At 41.8% G+C, this 21,136-nt stretch overlaps 1 protein-coding gene across 19 annotated transcripts in view; it reads left to right on the top strand.

Annotated features, from left to right (window-relative positions):
* Positions 1-21,136, top strand: part of eya1 (EYA transcriptional coactivator and phosphatase 1) — a 69,339-nt gene that overhangs the window by 19,673 nt on the left and 28,530 nt on the right. For 2 of the 19 annotated variants that reach the window (XM_049565358.1, XM_049565360.1), the window contains 6 exons: positions 13,792-13,919; positions 14,511-14,576; positions 15,964-16,041; positions 17,955-18,021; positions 18,404-18,549; positions 19,376-19,513. In XM_049565358.1, coding sequence (XP_049421315.1) covers positions 13,796-13,919; positions 14,511-14,576; positions 15,964-16,041; positions 17,955-18,021; positions 18,404-18,549; positions 19,376-19,513 — 619 coding nt within the window. In that variant the 5' untranslated portion in view covers positions 13,792-13,795. Of the gene's footprint in view, positions 1-6,210; positions 6,471-13,791; positions 13,920-14,510; positions 14,577-15,917; positions 16,042-17,954; positions 18,022-18,403; positions 18,550-19,375; positions 19,514-21,136 lie in introns of those variants that run through there. The other 17 variants (XM_049565377.1, XM_049565362.1, XM_049565364.1 and 14 more) reach the window with 11 other exon arrangements.

Here is a 21,136-nt window from a genome sequence, read left to right as displayed (position 1 = left end):
GTCCTCAAGGCTGTGAAAAATTGTGCAGCTCAGCATGTTTCCTGCTGTTCTATAAAACGAGTGACATTTGGTGCCTAGATAATCCGAGCTTCGGCTTTTTTAAGTGCACATGCAGAAGGAGGCCGGGCGGACAGATAAGCCCAGCTGTTAAGTCTGTCCAGGAGTTTAAAATTACTGAAAACTGGTGTCCGATGGGAATGCCCATTCATCACTGCAAATACCCCCGCTGTGTTTGCTTGCACTTGCCTCTCAGAGAACAAATGTGGATGTAGGTTAAATATAAGTTATTTTCCGGTCTGTAGTATTTCTGTTTTATTTATGTAGGATAGATGGCTGATTGGTAATACCCCAGGCTTAAATAGCCTTGTCCAAGCTCTTGTATCGTCCTTTGGCACACACAGCACCAGAACTTGAATGTGGAAGCATATTCTGTCAGTGAGACAAACCACTGGCTCGCACAGCACTGCCTCTTTTGTAACTGTACTTAGTCTCTAAGCAGAATGGCACAGACCCAATCTAAGTGGCTTTCATCTGGCCAATTCAAACAGACGTTTGACCCCAGACATTTGCCTAATGTGTTTTTGTTATGTGGACTCCTGGCTTCACAAATGTCACAGTGGCTGGGCTAGTGGGGGTTTGGTGAGTGACTCGGGGGTACAGAAACAGGGAGTCAGCCTGAGGGGGGTGGAGTTGCAAGGCAGAAGTTACCTCCATAACCTCTGCATTTTGTACTCTAACCCACTGGGAGTTGTGTGGCGTGGTGAACATAAGTTCCCACTGATGACCAGCCCCTCCTTCCTCTTGGGCCAGACCCACTGCAAGCCTGCTGACGAGCGCCCCGGCCCCCAGCTCTCTGCTGACCTGGGCCCAACTGGGCAGGCAGCTGTGGAGGAGACGGGGAGTGCCACATTTCTGGCCGCCCGGGTTGCGCAAGTCAGGAGCAGTCCCAGACAGTTGGGGCTACCCTGACAAATGCTGCCATTAGAGGGGTGCTGAAAATTTATTACCAAACATATTGGTATTTTAGGGTGCAGCTGACTTAGATTTAGTGGTGCTGCTGATGAGGCTCTGTCTTTAAACCCAAAAAGCCCAGAAAGTCACACCCAGCACTGACTGCCCTCATACCACCTACTGTATTTATAACAATCACTGATATCTGCTCAACGTGATTCCTCGGCAGTTGTATTTCCACTGAACTTAACTTCAACCGTGAATCTTGGGAATAAAGTCAGACGATGACTTGTTTCAAGTTACTGGAATCAACTGATTGTCAATATAAATGTTTTCTCTGTTTGTATGCAAATTGTAGGGCAGCGTTGAGAAGAAAGAACAGGAAAAAATATACTGTATATGTTGTATCCAGCGAACCTATATTTATGGTCGCTTTTATTGGTTTGTATCTTATCTCCTTTCCCAGACTGCAAACATTTTTAGTATCAAACTGCACCAGTGAAATGAAGCTTCATCTAACACTGTATTCAGTGTATTTATGGCGAAGGTTAGGAGAGCATTTATGTAGAATAAGTGAGCCGTACAATGTGAAAGCTTTGTTGTTCGGTTTAAAATCCATCCATCCAACATTCAATTAGATTACACACTCCTGAGGCCAGACAAATGCTGCTCAACATAAGAAGAAAATGAGAGAAACAAAATACTTCCCTCCTTTCTAAATCAGGCAAATTTAAGAATGTGTATTTGATAGTATTTTATCGCAGATATTTGGTCTTAGATCACTGGCTTGTGGACGATTTTAAATCACAAAGGCATGTCAGAGGAATTTGTACAAAGTCCATATGGCCTGTCAGAAAAATGTTTTTACTGGATAAAACAGCACAATGATGCAAAATAAGTGCAGCTCAGATCTTGTTTAGTGAAAAAACTTTTAGTCATCCCCTCACAAAGCCACACTGGTGACTAAAAAAGCAACTGTTACTTTAGTGTTTAGATGATGACATCAATCGCAGCTCCCTCAAAAACTGCAAACCTTGTGGACAACTTTTTATACCAGGTGTAAAAATGTAGGACGTTTTTCCACAGTGTGTTTGGATCCTGAACTATCTCGAGGAGAGGCCTTTCATTTATTAAATTACGTCTGCCCCCACACAAATGCACACATCTTAAATCACATATTAAAACTAAAATTCAGATATTTTTGGAAGACATATATATCTCAAAATATACCGAACCTTATTTATGTGACTTTTTAAGCTGAATTTACTCTTATTATTCTCTTTATCTTTTAACAGGCTATATATTTTAAACGTAATGCCCACGGTGATACTTCCAGCCATAGTGATGTCTCATTCTGAGTAATAGGTCTCTAAAGTGTGCTTGTTTGGCTTTTTTGGGGCCATTGGAGAGCAATAAAGTGTCTGTCTGAGGATTTTCGGGGTCCTCATAGACTTTCTCCAGGTGTGCCTCGCCAGTCATAAAGTACAGCTTGTCTCTCATGGTATATGCGCGGATAAATGTGTCCACTGAGTGTTCTTTAATCAAATACCACTTAGCATGCACTGGGATCTTTAACACAACAAACTGTAGGAATGACTTTTGTAAATTCTTGTTTGCTTTTTATATTTCAATGGGTATTTTATTTAGTTTCAAAGCATGTTCTTTCTTTTTTTTTGTTTGGAACCAAGATGGCGACAACAATAAGGTCACTCTGTTAATTTAAGCTTGTGACGTCCGCTGAGGTTAACCATTTCCTTTGTTCCTAGCTTTTTGTGGAGGAAAACTCCAATGTATTTTCATGTTGAGGTATGCTGTGTTTACTTTTATCACTGCTCCTCAGTAAGGCGGGCCAACCTGATGTTTGTTTATAAGGAATTCTGGCTTCACTCGAAACTTTCATTCACCACTTGAAAGCACTCGACTTGCTACTAATTTACCTTGAGGGACTTCAAAATTATCTGTCTGCGATGTCAAAATCTTTTTTGTGGTGGCAACTTGTCATCATCAAAGTTTTTCTTTCGAGTTTAATGAAAGCCTGGTAGATAGATGGGTTAATGTTATATTGTTTATACTTGAATGCTGCATGCAGAAAGACATCTTAAACTCAAGGTAACATGTTTTCTGAGCCTCAAAATTATGTTGGTTGCATTTTGTTTTTGCTTCAGTTGCGTTAGCTGTCATTGTTGCTATGCAAGTCGCCTTTTAAGTTTCAGAGTTCACATGAAAACACAAGCAGGGGGAACAGAGGAGGAATGGAAGAGTATTGAAAATGATCTTGAATTTCCCTTGGTCATCAGTGGTGCTTTGCTTTACCAAGGATATGTCACTCTGTGCGGCTCAGTTATTTTCAACAGGAAACTATGCACATTGAATAACTCAGGAATATCCAGTACCTAGCACTTACAGAGCTCTTTGACAAATTGCCATCCAGCAAACTTAATGTCCCACTTGTGTCAGGGGCAAGGCTGGCGGGTGGGAGGTTTGTGTAGTTAAGGATTTTTTCTGTTTTCTCCTTAGTCAATAGGTGAACACTTCACCTAGTAATGCCTGTATAAATATATAAAAACTGTTATTTCATCCAAAGTTATCCCAAGTTCAGATTTCCCTTCTTGGGGGAAGGTTCGGAGTGTAATACTCTGCTGAGACTTGTGTCAAAAAAGGAACTTGATCCCCCCAATGTGTGACATTGTATAAACACCGTAGTAGCTCTACCCAAACAAATTTGCAGCATATGCATATGAAAATATTGCAACTGTGTCACTAGGGTGTTAGCATTTTGTTTCATCCGCACCATTTGATCCCTTGTCACACCGCTCCTGCACCTTTCACACTGTTTATGTATTCTTTGTCAAGATAAGCAAACTCACTTTACTGAGATGTTCCCCTTTGTGGAGTGACGGAGGAAAAACCCACCGCAGCTTCAGGATCTAAAACTTTCCAAGCACTAGGATTCCAGTTAGATGTACATTAACCCTCCATTCCTTATCTCGAAGACGGAATCAGCCATTTGGAAGTGAGTCTATTTTCATGTGTGCAAGAAGCTGAGTGGATAACCTATTGGCAGCGGAGGACAGTGCAGATCTCTCCTCACTCTAAATTGCAGGCAGGCATCCCTGCAACCCCACATGAGGACCATTGAGTCCCATCAAGATAATCCTTAATAAAGAATGGCTTCACATTTAATCTTAGCTCACTTCTCAAATTTCTTCCTTGATATAGTTTTTGGCAAGTGACGTTTTAGCACTGATGTCAGTCGGACAGTATCAGTGCATCTTTTGTTAAGCTTCCATTTGGCACACGTAAAACTGTCTGTTAGGATAAGTTTATATAGTTGCTAAAAAATTATTGTGTTGAATATGTGTTAGTTTCTTTTATGCTGTAATATTTTATGTATGTGAGTATTTTTCATCAGAAGGTTAAGCATCATTCGAAGTTTCATCAATCCAAAGTTCAACCTACATTTTACATCAGATTGTCTGCATTCAACGGCCTTCCATTTAATACCGCTCAACATGAAAATAGCAATCATCAAACATCACCGGTAAAACTGCGAGGTTGATTGGAGCCTTGATTCAAAACATACCACACCGCACTGCATGCAGGACAGTACGAAGAAAATCTGAGTTTAGTCGTCGAGACATAAACAACTCAGGATAATTACACTGTGCAATTTGAAAATAACTCACTTGCAAAATTACATCTCAAACTAATTTTGTACAGCTGCTTATTGAAATAGAGAGCGACAGAGTAAATGCAGTAACTCAATTGGCATGTGTACCCCTCCACTATTAGAAATAGTTACTTGAGAGTCCCCGAGCATCTATTAGTCAATCGAGTTATCAGGAACCTGCTCAATGTGCAATATATTTCATGCTTCGATACTGAAATGTGAGCCTGCGGGTTTACCTGTGGGCAGTTGGTTTGGAGGAAAAGAGGGTAGCACGTCGTCCACACATCATTACTGCAGTGTATTTAAATCAGGAGCAGTGCAGCTTGAGTCTATTTCTGTCAGCTCCTTGTTGACTGCTGCTACAGAGGTTGGTTTGTGTTGACCTGCTTTCAGTGTGGGTTGTGAACTCTAGAAACTGACTAATGTATCAGTCCTTTTTTAATTGAAACATGCCATATGATTAATAAAGGAGGTTTGAGTGTGCCCTTTCAGTGACACACATCACCGTTTTCTTATTTTTATCATCACCCACTGACTAGTAACAGTGACACACAAGCGGGCCAACCGCTAACACAGTGTACTATTCTTCCAGCCGTGGGTGTTCTTCTTCTCTCACCACCTCTTTACCATTGTAAATGTATGATTTCCTCTTTCTCGGTAATCATTTTTCAGTATTACAGTCGGTATTTCACCAACAGTTTTATTCTGTGGAAATTAAACAAATTTCAGATGGTCCACTGACCTCTCCACTGTTCATTACACAGATCTGATACTCTTAGAAAAACAAATGGCATGACATATTGAAGCAAAAGTTGTACAAGCCTCATCACCAGCTTGAATAAATCACCAGTTTGAGCTCATCAGTAGCAGCGTGGCCTTGTGTAGCAGCTTCGCACAGTTGAAATAATAACCTGGAGCAGACAGAAGGCAGTCATTACCTTGCACACAGACGCGGTGTGTATGTGTTGACGGAAGACTTCCACTAGACTGCTGTGGAGACGGACAGAGCCGAGCCGCTCGGCCCCCTCTGTTAAACCTCCGGCTTCCCATCACCTAAGCTAATGACCTAAGCCCTTGTTTACCCTCTGAAGTCCCTCTATGACAAAGAGAAATCCAGCAGCGACCTAAGACTCACAAATGAGAGCAAAAAAATGTGGTTTGTGGTGAAAAAAAAAAGAGAGAGCATAACAAAAACAAGAGAGAAAAGGGGGGAGAGGAAAAGTGTGGGCCCTTGGGGTGTGTGAGCGGAGCCTGGTGTTCCAGCGGACAGGCAGGCCGGTGGAGAGATCTGCCATTTCATTGTCTTAGTCTCCACTGATACAATCTGGAGAGGGCTCTATTGCTTAAAGCTGTGAGTGAATGACATATGGGGAGCTGGTGTGAGGCACAACTCCCCCGTGCCTCCTCCAGACCCAAAGTCTTCCTGTGAGAGAGCACCGAGCAACTTTTCTGCTTTTTCAAACGGCAGCAGCCTCCCTCTCCCTCCCTCATTCACCCTCCCTCCTCCCTTTCCCTCACTCTCTCACTCCCTCTCTTTTTTTCCCTCTTCCTCAGACACTCACTAGTCACTGCCTGAAGCAGTAATCGGACAACTCTCTTTCTCACCAGGACCGGGGTCTCCTGAGATACCGCGCGGGGCTCCATGGGTTCCAACACCTAAAATGAAAAAGAAAAAAGTAGTCTTGTAGTTTACATTTATTGTGCTACAGATTCTACCAGCACCTGAAGTCAGCAAAAAAGTTTGCTGTCCGTGCTGCTGGACTGAACGATCTCTCTGTAGAAGGTGTTTTTTTTTTAAATAAGAAGATATAAGAAGGGATAAACACACAAGGATTCAACCATAATTGTAGTGAGTATGACTTTAATTTGTACGTGATGTGTGATATGTGCGTTTCCTGTCTTGTCTTACCTTGTCTGATTTGTGTGTGTGTGTGTGTGTGTGTGTGTGTGTGTGGAAATATCTTGTTTATTTGGCACATTTGCATCAGCGTTTAATTCAAGATTTAATTCTCAATTAAGGCGTTCATATTAACAGAGCGGTAGGAGTAGCCATTTAATTTTTGCAATTAGCTTGTCATTAATTTTCATGGTTTAAATTAGCACCTATGTCTTAATTATTGTAAGAACTGGAATATTGTAGAGCTACTAAAAATGTTTTAATATTGATCAGAATATCAAGCAAAGAGGAACGTAATGTAAGTCGCTGATGATTAGATATAAATAGCTAAAATAAATAAATAATTAAATTCTTCTTGCTGGATGTTTAGTTTTAATTTAAGTGAAAGCAAATGCAAGTCACATCCTGGTAAAGAAGTCAACACAAATTGTAATATGATACTGTTTAAATAGCAATTCACAGTATATTACAGTGTGTTTGATTATTGCTGAACAATTTTATATGTTCTGTATTTATAGTACATATAGTATGTCCAATAGTTTTATAAATGTAACATCCAAATTATCCGTAATTATAAATGTTGTCACCAAAAATTTCCATCTTAAATATCATGATCTACAATTTTACTCTCCACACACACATTTTTATTTAAACTGCAAAAACATATATTTGTTAGCAAGAGAAACTAATATCCTAGTTGCACATATATCCACATTTTCATTTGAAATATGGGATCTTCTGCTTGGCCCAGTTTACATTTTTGATCAGGCTATGAAAACACGCTGCTCCCTGCAGGAGTCCCTATTTGACTGGCAGAACAAACAAAACCAACACAGTTAAAGCAGTTGACATCTAATGCCATCTGCTGAGGCCAGGAATGCTCAGGGAGACCTGAGAGGCTCCCAGCGTCTGACCGAGACAACAGGCCTCGACTCCCGGCCGCGCTGCTCCTCCGCTCGCCAGTGTTTCGCGTGTAGTAAAGATGACTCACCCGCTGTAATCACTAGCCTCTCTAATTGAAGGATGTTCTGGTTTAATGTTCTGCGTATGATCACAGGCTTACATCACAAGTCAGGGAATTATTGTGTGTGTGAAGGGCATTTCATCTCTCTCAAATTGTGCTTTTTTTTCCTCCCCTCTTTCCTTTTTCATCCTCTAATTCCTGTCATTTTCAAACGCCTGCCCTTTTTGGTGTTTAGAAAGGTGTGTGTTTGTAGATGAAAGAGAGGAAACCGAGAGGTTAGGACAGGCAAGTGAGCCAGGCTGCTTGCAGAGTGGCCTCGGCTCCGTGCAGACAAACATGACAGTGTGTGTGATCGCCTGCTGCAACCATTCACTCACACAATAACCTTATTTATCCAATTAACAGATAATGAGCCGGCTGATTTGGGGCTGTTTACACTGCGTATTTGCTTTGCGCAGGGACAGATCAGGGTCTCTCTGCCTGGCTGCGGAGCTCCATGCATGTGTAGCAGCAGTGTGCACAAGCAGGAGTGGTCGGCGGTGACGGTGGCATTGTTTGCCCAAGGCCTGATGCCTTCCGTATAGATGTGTCTAGCCGGCCGAGCCCTTGTCCTCTTCTCTCAGGGAGGAGATTGAAAATGGTGAAAGACACAGAGGGCTAATTGATCCAGCCTCACTGATAGAGCTATTACTGAGGAAGAGGGGGTGAGAGAGCGCGAGAGAAAGACGAAGGAAATAAGGGACCTCCTATTAAGTAGCCCATACTGGGTGATTAGTGGACAGGGGCTGTTTACTAAATACTGTGGGGTGTTATTTTGTTAACACGCCACTGTTTGCATCTGTAATATGGGGCTGAAAGAACAGGAAATGATCGCTATTACAGATCCACAATCACTAATACCCACTTGTGTGTTTGTTTGTAAATGGCAATATGTTTACAGTGTGAAAGAAGATGAGTTGGAAGTCTGAGCAGAAACTGTATTTAAAGGGATCGCACTGCAAATGTGCCTACAGTCAAACGTGCCTCTGATTTTACATCATTTTTTTCGTCTTTAAAATTGTAAAAAATGCAACTTTGAACAAAGCAATTTTAGAATTTTGTCCTCTTCCTCACCTGATAATAATTTTATCAGCATAGCAGATCACTGCTGTAGATTTTGGAGAATTTGAATAACAAGCCACGAGCATTAAAAGTGATATAATCGTTAAGATTCGTCACTGGACTTCCTTTCATCTCTGTGTTGTAAAGCCTCCCTCGTTCTGCGGTGGTCACGGTGGTAGGCAGGTTGTGATAAAAATGTGCACCTTAAATCTTGTTTGATGGCCCCTCAAAGCTGAACTGGCCTTCTGGAAATAATTTGGAAGGTTGAAGAGCACAGTATTAACAGATTTAACGTAGCTATTGAGTGAATTGCTGGAGCACCAATGTCAGATTGAGCCAAATGAGAGAGACAAATTGCACATCGACACGCAGCACATGTGTTAATAATTGTGCTGTTAATTACAGACGAGTACACAATTTTAAATTACGTGTGAAAAGCCATGTGCTTTTATAATTTGTCGCCGTAAGTCTTATTCGTGTACCAACCAGTGTAGCTCATCTGTATAAATAAAAATATGTGGGATATAAAAAATAAAAAGAAATATTCGTGTTTTTTTATATAAATATATTTTGATTTATTGGTTTATTTAATTTAGTGTTCTAGTGCTGTTTTATTAAGCTAAAAACATCTTTCAGAAAATGCCCTTATTGTGCAAAATGACACCACCATCTAGTTTCAAATGTCCACCCATTTAATTAAAAATATGCAACGCCTGTCTCCTTTAAAATGCTTTACTTTCGAGGATGAAAAAACACCAAGCCATTTAATGTTGCATTTGTTGGCAGCCGTCATTTTTTTCGGCCACGTATAGAGACACAAGTGAAGTGTAGCATTTTGTAAACTGTGCCTAATTCCACTCACATCTGTGTCCAATTGTTGTCTGCATCTACATTCTTTGAGAGTGGATTTATTTTTCCTGGGCCACCATGTGGATTCAGCTGACCAGCTTAAGTGGGGATTAGTTGTTTTAAAGTTAGATTTTGATTAAAGCATTGTTTTTCAAAAGTTGTAACTCACAACACATGGCTTACATAGACTGTAAAATTCAAAGAGCTATGGTCTGTGCCCTATAGAATTAATATCTAGTGAGGATGACACAGGACAGAAGAAATAAACAAAGCATGTTCGCTCATATTTCTGTTTCACTGGGTGTTTTTATTTGCAGCAGTAAACTTTAATATGTGAAACTACCTTTTAACCTATATGTTAAAAGTTTGCTGTCTATACAACACATCAGTAACTGTTTGCTGGATAGTAACGGTATATGTTGCAAAGGTGAAGAAGCGATTTGTGCCGGGTCAGACAGCCTGCATGCTGAGATGATCTATGCTAAAAGCTTGGCTGTGGCTATGTTTACCTTTGGAAATGCAGGTCTTGAAATAAGTAAAGCGAAACAAAAGGGCCAGCAAACAACCGTGAGTGAAGCGTGTTGTGGCACTTCTTCCTCTTTTTTTTTTCTTTCGCTCTTGATGACACTTCCAGCGCTTCATCTAGCCTGGCTTTGTTCTTGTTAGCTTCAAAGACCTGGCAGTTCAGGTTGAACTAAGAAGCACATCAAAGATGCTGAATGCAGCCTGTTTTTTTTTTTTTAACAATAAATATTTAGCGGCGCAGAAGAAAGACTTGTGCTTTTAAATCCCTTCCCCCTCTCCCCATCTTCCTCACTCCCCCCCTCTCTCTTTCTCTCTTCACCTGGCCAGTTTCACCTGCTGGCAATGGCTGAGACACCAGCATGGTAATGGCTTCATTGGCTTGCACTACTGAACAGAGAAACCAGCCACCACACACACACTCACACACACTATACCACATTTCTCCACCACAACACACTCTCTCCACAACTTCCCCCAACTCTGTGATCGCTGTTAATGTGCTGTGGCAAAATGTGTTTCTCTTTCGTCTTTATGGCTTTTACCTCCGTAGACTTTCTTTTCCACTGATATTTTTACATCCCCTCTGCATATTTTAGTGTTGGGAAAAGCCAGGAGGAGGCACTGCTGTTGTCCATAGCTTCTAAAATGAGAAATATAATGGTTATTTTTTGCTAAGATGGCTGTACCATCAGCAGAGGGAGAGTGGGCAAATTGTAAAGCTGGAAGGGTATTCATGAAGGCTTTGCCTTGGTGTGAAGAGCAAAGCCTGTTGAAAAAAAAAACCTTAAGACCATGCAGCTCAGGTTACCCTGGCTCATGTAAACAGTCAGCCATTAAAAAAATCTTGCTAGGATTTTTCAGAAAAAGGCTTTATATGCCGTTTTCCCTGACCAGTTGAATACCTTTGACCTTTTTTGGACCCTGTATTCCCATGGTGGGCCGGAGTCAGGTCTAATATAGTGTTATAGCCATGCAAGTATATGGCTGTGCTTGATGTTGGGAGAGAGACGAGCAGAGCGGGAGTGGACAGCAAAATGTAACTGTCAGCTAAAGGAGAGTAATAGAGGCATTCGTAGCGTCATAGGAAACATATGTGGCTCCATATGCTCTCCGTGTTCTTGTTTCCAGTCTCCTTCATTGTCTGAGATGCACCACTGATCCGGGGGCCTCTAAAGTGCCCCTGCGTGTATGTGTGTGTGTGTACGCGCGCGTGCGCGTGTGTATTTGCAGCACTGATCTGGGGGCCTCTGAAGTGCCCTGTGTATAAGTGTGTGTGTACGCATGCATGCAGACATACAGGCATGAGTTATGTGTCTCTGTGTGCTGAAGAAAAAAGACATAAAAAAAGACACAAGTTTTTGTGTTGCCACAGAGAAAGCAAAGATTTATATAATGTCTGTGTGAGTGTATATATTGTTCTCCTCCTGCCTCTCTGTCCATTGTGAATTGGCTGTGAAGTTAGGAAGTTGTGTGTTTCTGTGCTGTGCCATGGCCCCAGGCTGGGGCAGGCCCGCGGGAAGCTGCCCTGACGGTCATTAGGACCTGTCAGTATGCCGGGAGGGGGAGTGCTGATAAATTTCAGATAGTGTCAATTGCAGATGAAAGATCTGCTGAAGATGCTAGGGGTGTCACGCTTGACTTGTCTCCACTCAACAAGTCCCATCTTCCTTCCAGCAGCAGGCTACCTCAAGCAGGAAAGCGGGCAGGCTCTCCCACCCCTCTGCTGCCCCTCAGCCCCTGCTCTCCCCCAACCCCTCACCCCTCTGCCTACCTTCACTCCTTCACCCCCACAACCCCCCCCCACCACCTCCACCCCTTCCTGCTTACCTTGGCTAAGCCGCTTTGCATGTTGATTGGGGGAGGGCTAATCCAGTTTGCAGCTGTCGTAGACCAATGATGAATCACCTTTCCGTCATTTGGCTGTGCTCCCCTCGCTCAGGGAGGAGGGAGGACCTGGAGGAGGAAACAACAGCGGAGTAGGGCTGCGGCTCGGAGAGAGACAATGTGCGCCTCTGTTCCCCCCGCGAGCCCTCTCTTCCCATTCTGCTCCAGAATAACAATAATGTTTTCTCAGACAAGCCTTTTTGTGTCATGGATGGCTCTGGACTGTGACATCGAGCTGCAATAACAAGGAGTGACATTGTTTCTGCCGGGGCAGGTGGAGGCAGAGTAAAGAAAGGGAGTGTGGTTTGTGAGGACTCAAAGCCATCTAGGTCCAGGTAAGAGCACAGTTGAGCCAGTGCCAGCAGCATCAGAGACATGCAGCTCTGTGCGTGGCATCAGAGATTGACTTAGACACTGTGCTAAACAACTGTCAGCTTCCCTCAGCCTACTGTGCTGTCTGATTTGAGATAGTGGAGGCTTTTTAGCCATGAGCTAATGAGAAAAAAGTTTGGGCAGAGGAGGAGAAAACAGGATTAAGTAGTGAGTGTGAAATGTGGCGTTAGTTTATTCTGCACGATCCTGAATGTGCTCGTATTTGTACCTCTGTGTGCTTTTATTTTTAGGGGAGACGTAAATGAATACACATCTGGGAAAAGGACAATGCAGCTTCTGTTTTTGTAGCATGTGTGAAAAAAACTTTTTTTTATTATTTCTGATTTTTACTTGTATCTCAGTCTTTTTGGTATAAAATATATTTTTCCCATTAGTAATTAAATTAGACTGGAACCACAAGAAAGGACTACATTTGCCAAGCTATACTGCAAAGTATCATAATATCATAACATTATAATAGCATCTTAAATAGAATAAATGCATATCATAATTTAATCTTTTTATCTCGTAATTCTGGTTTCTTCGTGCCATCTGATAGCACTCAGACTGCTCAGAGTTTCTTCAGCATTTATCTCTGTGGCCTTGTGTAAAAGGCCAATGTTTATCGATAGCAGAGATACCCAGAACCCCGGGATATAATTGGAAATGGCAGTATAATGTACAAAACATTTTGTCCTAATTTCATTAGCTCACTATTGCGATGGGAACGGTGGCAGAGACAAATGGGCTCTGGAGTTTGTGGCCGTACTTTTCAAATCACTCGTGCCTTCTCTTTTGCCTCCATGCTCCATACACTATCAAATCCTTTGAGCGCACAAATGAGAAGATAGAATAATGTTTTCAGTGGCGTGGTCTTTTGTATAAACACAGAAACAATTAAGGAGCTTGCCAGAGCAAACACATGCCTCATGAGCTTCTCATCTGCCCATCACTGAGGCATGGGCTCGTACAATCAGGCAGAGTGCTGCACTTTTAACAGGCACATTAACCATCGCCTCAAACCAGCAAACATCTGTTAACAGTCTTCGATACCACACAAAACGATATACACTTAAGGCCATTTTTGCTTAAAGACACATCAGAGTAAATTGACAGTAAACACTTTGTGTGCACTCGATGTAAAACGGTGACTTGCAGTGAGATTGTTGTAATGAGGGCAATCAGAAACTGCCTTGTCAAAATGTTTACTATTCATTTCATAGCTCCGCTCTGTTTTTCTTTGTGCATATGTGAGTGTGTGTGTGTGTGTGTGTGTGTGTTGCATTCTGCCTTGTATTTTCTTTCATTGTCATATATTAATTTTTTTCCATTTGAAATTCAGTAGAAAATATCACATTCAAAATTGCTGTGAATTATATATTTAAAATGTATATTTTTAACCACACTTTTTTTTTTTTACTCTGTAATATTACCACCATTTTATTCATCAAAATCCACGCTACATGATTTAGCATATTGTGCACACTGCATTGTGTACCAGAGCTGCGTGTCTTCCCTGAAACCAGAGTGATATGTGTAATTTGATTTTGGCGTGTGCATGTGCGTGTGTCTCGTCAGGTCTATGGAAATGCAGGATCTAGCCAGTCCTCACAGCCGAGTAAGTGGAAGCAGTGAATCTCCTAATGGTCCCAACCTCGACAACTCCCACATCAATAACAATTCCATGACACCCAATGGCACTGAAGGTATGTGTGCGGCGCTGTTGCTCTTTAGCTGCTCTCTCAGTCTTGCATGCTATTTTAAAAATTTTTAAAGGGCTGATAATGGTGACAGAAGCTGTATTGTAGCATTTCAGTAATTCAGTGTAGCTTCATACAAGTGTTTATATTGAAATATTTAGTCACTAGTTTTTTGGGGTTGCAGTAATATGATATTAAACAGCTGTAAAACAATTGAGAAAATGCACTTTATATTTGCTGCACTTGTAGCTTCAACAATCCAGTGCGACCAGTAGTTGTTTTCCAGTGACTATTAGCTGTTTATTTAAGTAGCCATGTAATTATTCAAAGCCCACAACATGGAAATGACAGCGTTTTGCATGAGGTCTCTACTGTACATAGTTATTTACTCAGGTGATTCACCTGCGCTTAAATCTGAGCCTTTGTTTAGTGGAGCAGCCAAACCAACACAACTTATTAAAAACATCCCCTCCCCTCCTCTGTCACGTAATCTTCAGGTTAGCCTGTGCTTTGAGCTCAGGGTTTACTCTTGTGTGTATTCATGACACAGGACCCGTAGACATGGTGCAGACTGTCATGTGTCTTTCTTTCCCATAGGTGATAACATCACAATGCTTACCACTGCAGACTGGTTGTTAGGTTCTAACTCACAGTCCGCTGCAGGTTTGTTTACTCTTGGTGACACAATGAAAGGACAATACTTGGTGTTGAAAGCACTCCTTGTAGTTCACCTTTTTGAACTCACTTATAAAGAAATATTATCTATATAAAAGGCCTCAAAATATCAGCTGCTGAATTATGAAGTTGCCTCAACTATTGTGCCTTTCATTCACAAACTCTTTGCTGTAATTGTTGTGTTTTTTTGTTTCGAGCATGATTTGATACTGACTTGGATTTGAGTCCATTGTTCCAGATTGTGAACTGTGAACATACTGTGCATTTTGTTTTCATTTAGACGCCCCATGTCGTTTCCTGAATACAGTAGTTCCTGTGTGCTCTGTGCCCTGAGTGTGTGCTAGTTTATGCATGCACCTTACCGCTATTTTTTTTTTTTTTTCATCGGTGTGTTGTTCAAAAGAATCTCTCCTCGTCAACATATGTTTCTGCACTGAACGAGCATAGCGGAAACATGTAAAACATGACAGCAAATGGCTTCTTCAACCATGGGGGATTCCACTGAGCATGACTCCCTTGCCCACATTGTCAATTTGTTTTGCCAAAAAGAGAGAGAGCGAGAGAAAAAAAGTCCTCCAGCCCGCCTGAAGTGAAATGGATTGATTTCAAAGATTCCTGAGCTGTCAGAAAGCTGTGAAATTGTCTTTGCAGATCTATCGCTGAGCTGTATAATGGAGCCAAGGTCAAACAGCGTTCGCTACACTCTTAAAAAGATTTTATACACCATACATTTACTTGACATTTCAATTGCAGTTTCACGTCCCTGCGGAGCTCTTTTTTTTATCTGCGCCTTTAACACATATCTGTAGTAATGATTTTTATTTCATGCTGCATTTAAGCTGTGTTAAGGCAGCAATTAATCATAAAATGTAAAGGATAATATCTTTTTTAAGTACTGTTAAATAAAGTTTGATTTATATTGCTTCTGCAAAATATTTAAAACACATTTTACATCAGGAAATGGCTCATGCACATTTCTAAATGTAAAATGCTTTTATCTGGGTTTACCAATAAAGATCAGTGATAAAGATAAACCTAACTCTCTTATACCATCAGATAAATCCCATTAGAAAGAATTAAACATAATGATAATATTCAAAAAATATATCTGTAAGCCATTTAAGTGGATACAGATGTAATGGATTTAGCTTTAATGACATTATTACAAATACTGAATGTTGTTTGACTCCTCCCTCCTCTGCAGCTCTGTTTTTTATTTTATTCCGAGTAAATTTTTGTTCCGTTAAACCATAATTTGGTGAATGTGAAAATCTGAAAGGTAGCTAGACATTAATCTGACCTTTTTTTATTTTTCTTTTCTTTTTCCAGACTTGATTTGGTGCATTTGGTGACAATGTGGCTTCTTTGTTTGCAGTTAAAACCGAGCCAATGAGCAGCAGCGAAATCGCCACCTCCGTAGCAGACACCTCTCTAGACAGCTTCTCAGGATCAGGTGAGGCTGGGGGACTATTGGGTGTGGGTGTGGGTGTGTGTGTGTGTGCACTGGTGTCTGGCTGCCTCTTTCACACACACACACACACACACAGCTGCTGAACTGATTAGCGAGAGATGAGCCTAGAGATGGGTGACCTATAAGCCAGGGCCCCAGGAAGTGTCCCTGCAGCTACAACACCAATATAATGTGTGTGTCTGTGTGTGTGTGTGTGTGTGTGTTTAAGAACAAGTGACTCTACCTTGCCTTTGTCAGCATATTTATATGCTGTGCTTGCTTGCACATGTGTGTGTGTGAACACTGCTGGTTCCCATGCCAGCGAGGACTGAATTATGACCTGTAATGCACTGAACCTGTCTGTCCAGTGGAGTGACACGGCGTCCCAGTGGCCCTCGCTCTCCACGGGCTGTTACCCTATCGCCCTGTCAGAGCCAGGGTTTTCACACCCTCCTTTCAGCACGGGAACATCACACTCATATGCATGCGCATAAACACACACACAGGGACATCTCTAAATAAAACCAAGACCTCTCGGAGTATAACAAGCATCGCAGGAATTGTAACAGAAACAATCACTAATGTGATAATTTTTTAGCTTATTTCTTTTTTCCAGCCTCACCAGTATCCGTGTCGTCCTGCAGCACTCTCCTCTATTTTCTATAAACATGCATTAACAATGCTGCATCCAACTGTGCATGGTATTATCTTGCTGCTAATTTTCCTGTATTTCCCTAACTGTTTAACTAAGCACTTGATACTTAACGCTAGAAGCGCATAAATCACTGCTATGACTTTTGTCTCTGACAATATTAATGAAATTTAGTAATCGTACACCCCATATCCTCCGCGGGGAAACCCAAAGCTCCGTTTAGAGGAGCAGGTTTTGTCTAGTGGCAGGTGCTGCTGATGTGGGAAAAGTGTTCAATATTAATAACGTGTGTGAGGGGTTACAGCATACAGTTACATACAGTTAGCGCTCCCCCGCAACCAAATCCCTTATTTTACATGTCACGACCAATTAGACAGATGTTTCAAAACTGTGGCACTCCACTGCAGTTAAAACGTGTAACACTGCAGAACTGAGTTTGATTAAATGTCTAACTTTAATTTATTAATTATTAATTTGGAATGTAATTTAAAGTTCATCTGCTGTGTTTTAATCCAAATTTAGATATGAATGTGCGATAAATTATACCTGCAATTTAAATAATTATCGATTAAATAAAACCAATAAAAGAATTTGAATGAAGTTTAATTCATTTAATTATTTATTTTAAAATTGAGATTTTGAATTTTAAAACTGAAGCCTGCAGGTAACATTGGGCACACAAATATTAATTCCCATTTTCCTATTAATGAGAGTTTATTTAGAAAAAAATGTAAAAAAAAAAACAGCTTATTATGTGTCTTTTATAATTCTCACAGCAGATTTAAAACAAGTGCACCTCTGTGAGTTATTTGTGGCTGAACTTTCGCGATTTCACAGCACCATGGAACCACAGAGTCGCACGCTTAATGAAGGAATGATTATGCAGTAGCACTCATTACCTGCAATCAGTGATGTCACTACCAATGTGGTTGTGGCCTGAAAGGCCCGAGGCAGCTGAAGCCACAGGCCGAGAGTGATTCAGACCATCCTGTTTGTGTTTACACCAGCGGTCGTCATGGCAGCCCACAAGTATCTCAGAGATACGCGGGTCAGCAGAAAAACCTGATGTTCTTACCTGATTATTTTACTTCATTATTGCTCTCCGGTCTTCAACCCTTAAATAAGGTTACTGAAATAAATAGAGTAATGCAATGTAATTACTGTTTCCTTGGAATCCAGAAGTTCTGTTGGCAAAAGACAATATTTACCTTATTTCTTAATGTTTAAATATGTGCTTGCCTCTTTTCTTTTTAACTCTCCTCAGCTATTGGAACGAGTGGCTTCAGCCCAAGACAAACTCACCAGTTCTCTCCACAGATTTACCCTTCCAAGTAAGGCTTCTTTTATTTTTCCTTAAAAAATAAGCAGCATCCAACTTCATTTGGATCTTTAATTAGATCCTTCTGCTAGATCGGGGGGTTTTCGACTGGCTTTGTTTGCCTGGATGTCTGCAGCTCGCGCACTCTGAAATCTGTTGTAATTATTATCTTGCAAAAAAATTTCCTTTGCCATTTATTGTTCTTTGACTATGTATATGAGCTGCGCGATGCTATCTGTCCCCCAGCTTGGCTCGGTGTTTAAAATGAAGTAGCACAATCACAAGGAATTTGTCAGTTAGCAGAGTTTGTGTTATGGTTTTAGGGGTAAAACACGGTCCCCTTTCTTCCTGCCTGCCTTTCTCACTTTTGTCTTTTTGTTTCTTTTCTCAAATAGCAGAACATATCCGCATATTCTTCCTACCCCTTCATCCCAAAATATGGCTGCGTATGGGCAGACGCAGTACACCACAGGAATGCAGCAGGCCGCAGCTTATGCTAGCTACCCCCAGCCTGGCCAGCCCTATGGCATCCCAGCTTATGGTAAGATTTCTCAACACACACATAGAAGCCTCCTCTTGTCTTGCTAAAAGATGCATGTTGACTACAACTAAATATTTTTCCTCCCTGAAGGTCAGGACTGAGACCTTGCTCATAACAAACAGTGTTCCCACCATTCCTCCGGCAGAGCAGCAGCAGCAGCAGAGATGCTGAGTTGTTGTTTAGTGCCTGCATAATCTCCTCCATTGCAATAAAACAGAATTTGCTTGTCGAGCTGTTCAGATAGATGTGGAAGATTAATGATAAAAATCTGAAAACTGGTTTCTTCTGGCGTTGCGAGAGAAAGCATGGCTCACTGTGGGCTTTATTTGTCCAAAGTCTTTCGAGTGTTTTGACCCCGAAAGACTCTCCAATATGTGGAGGAATTTACACTGTTTATTTGACTGGAGTCCTGCAACCTACTGCTGCACAGAAACTGCATCGTGACTGATTGAGTGTAAGCAGTGGCCAGTTTCACTCACAAACACAAGCAGAATGTTTTATTACTTGTGCATCTTTTCACAGATGACCTATCATAGATGATTATACTAATAATAACACTAATGATAACACAAAATCAAACAATCAGAGTCCTAACATTTTGGTTTTACAGCCAAATAGATCACTCCTTTGCAGTGTAAGATAATATTTCTAAACAACTGATGATAGTAAAAATCTTTAATCAGATAATCAACGCTCATCCATTGTGATAAGTGTGTTACGCTAACAGGCACAGGCCGTGTCCCTTTGCTGTGTCCAGTGTAATTTAAACCTGTGTGTTGACTGTTGTCTGTGCATCAAACCGATCTGGTGTCACTAACTGATTTAGGTCCATTGTGGGCAGGCATAAAGACGGAGGGGGGTCTGACCCAGTCCCAATCCCCGGGACAGACAGGCTTCCTCAGCTACAGCTCGGGCTTCACCACGCCGCAGACAGGACAGGCCCCCTACAGTTACCAGATGCAGGGTGAGGACATGTTTGTGAATCCTTCATCTTTTTTTTTTCTCTGCGCATCTTCACATGTCAGTTTGGGTGTTTGTAAGGTGTCACAATGCAGCGTGAGATGACACTGCTCTCTCTAAAAGTGACACATTTGCAGCAGTGTATCTGAAACTGCTAACATCACGGGAGGTTTACAAAACTACAAAGCAGATTTTGATTCAGCAACAGTCTAAAAATATGGTGGAAATCTGGTTGTTGTTATCTTTCCTGTTTTGTTTCTGTCCTTTGAAGTACTTATCTTCTTTGTCCTCTTTTTATATTATTTTGCCAGTGTCACTATTTCCCCCTCTGTGTTTTCCTTACTTAGTCTCATTTTGATGTTTCTGCCATGTGTTCCCTCTGCTTAGCCCATCCAAATAAGGTTTATTGTGCTCTATTTAAAAAAAAAAAAAGATTAGAGAAAAAGATCTCTGTCCCTGATTTAATAGCACGCAGAGCCAGACTGATTCACAACACGGCCCTCGCACTCACCCCAAAAGATGGTTGCATCCCGGCGGTCGTTATGTGCAGCCACGACGGCTGCCTCCCTCTCGTCTCCTCTTAAAAGAATCAACACAGATGGAAAAATGGCAGGCACTTAGGAGGCACCAGCCATGTCCTCCCCACTCCCCAGCCTTTGTTTTTTCTCTCCCTGTGATCATATTTGTATTTGTTTAAGAGCTGAGACCGTGGAGATTTATGGCCTTGAAACCGATAAAGATGAGTTGTTGCGCCCTGCACTCCCCCTCTTTTGCTCTCTCTGTCCAGTCATACATTCTGTTTAAATGCAGATCAAGCCTTCTGTCATGTTGTATTTCTGTTACTCTCTCTTTGTATCGAGCCTCTGTTCCACCTGCACTGGGCGAAGTTAGCAGCTAGCTAACAGCCAGCGTAGTCTTTGTGTTCTCCCCTCCAATAGCTAATGTGCGACAGTAGAAACATCTCCACATGTTGTTGAAAAGCCTCTAGAGCATCTCACGATAAATAACGCCAGCTCAGCAGCAGATGTGGCGCGGGGAAGCCTCTTTTCCACGCCTCTTAACCAAATACAGTCGGCCACAGCCGGAGTTTTGCAGCACGCAGCCGAGTGCCTGAAAAAGAGAGGCAGAGAGAGAGAGAGAGGGGGAAGAAAGGGAACGAGAGTCGGAGCATGTGCGGCAGAATGTTCAAGCTGCTATCCTGCCCTTAGTGGTTTAACTCACGATGACAGTATTATGTGCCCATTCATCTTCTAAGTATTATGCTCTTACTCTGTCTTTCTCCTTCCCTCTATCTAACTCTGTCTCTGCCTCACTGTCTCCTGCTATCTCTCTGGCTATCGGATGCCCCACGTAGCGTTAAGTGCGTTAGTAATTGACAGCCATGTTAGATGACAGATTGACCACTATTCTGGCCTTGAGTTCTCTAACTGTGGCTCTGGCCCTCCGCCACACCATCATCATTACTCTTTCTGGCCTATTGATCTGCCTGGGCGAGGTGCCTCGGGCCTGGGTGTCCCAACCAAAGACTCTTTTTCCACATCTGATACTCCCCCTCTCTGTCAGTGTCCCTGCCACCAGCCTGTGGCCAGCTGTCAAGGCGGAGGACGATTAGATTAATGTTTTTACT

The sequence above is a fragment of the Epinephelus fuscoguttatus genome, linkage group LG21 (assembly GCF_011397635.1).
Source record: "Epinephelus fuscoguttatus linkage group LG21, E.fuscoguttatus.final_Chr_v1".
NCBI classification, from domain to species: domain Eukaryota; kingdom Metazoa; phylum Chordata; class Actinopteri; order Perciformes; family Serranidae; genus Epinephelus; species Epinephelus fuscoguttatus.
The sequence above is the reverse complement of the archived record's forward strand: the minus strand, read 5'-3'. Positions and strand labels throughout refer to the sequence as shown.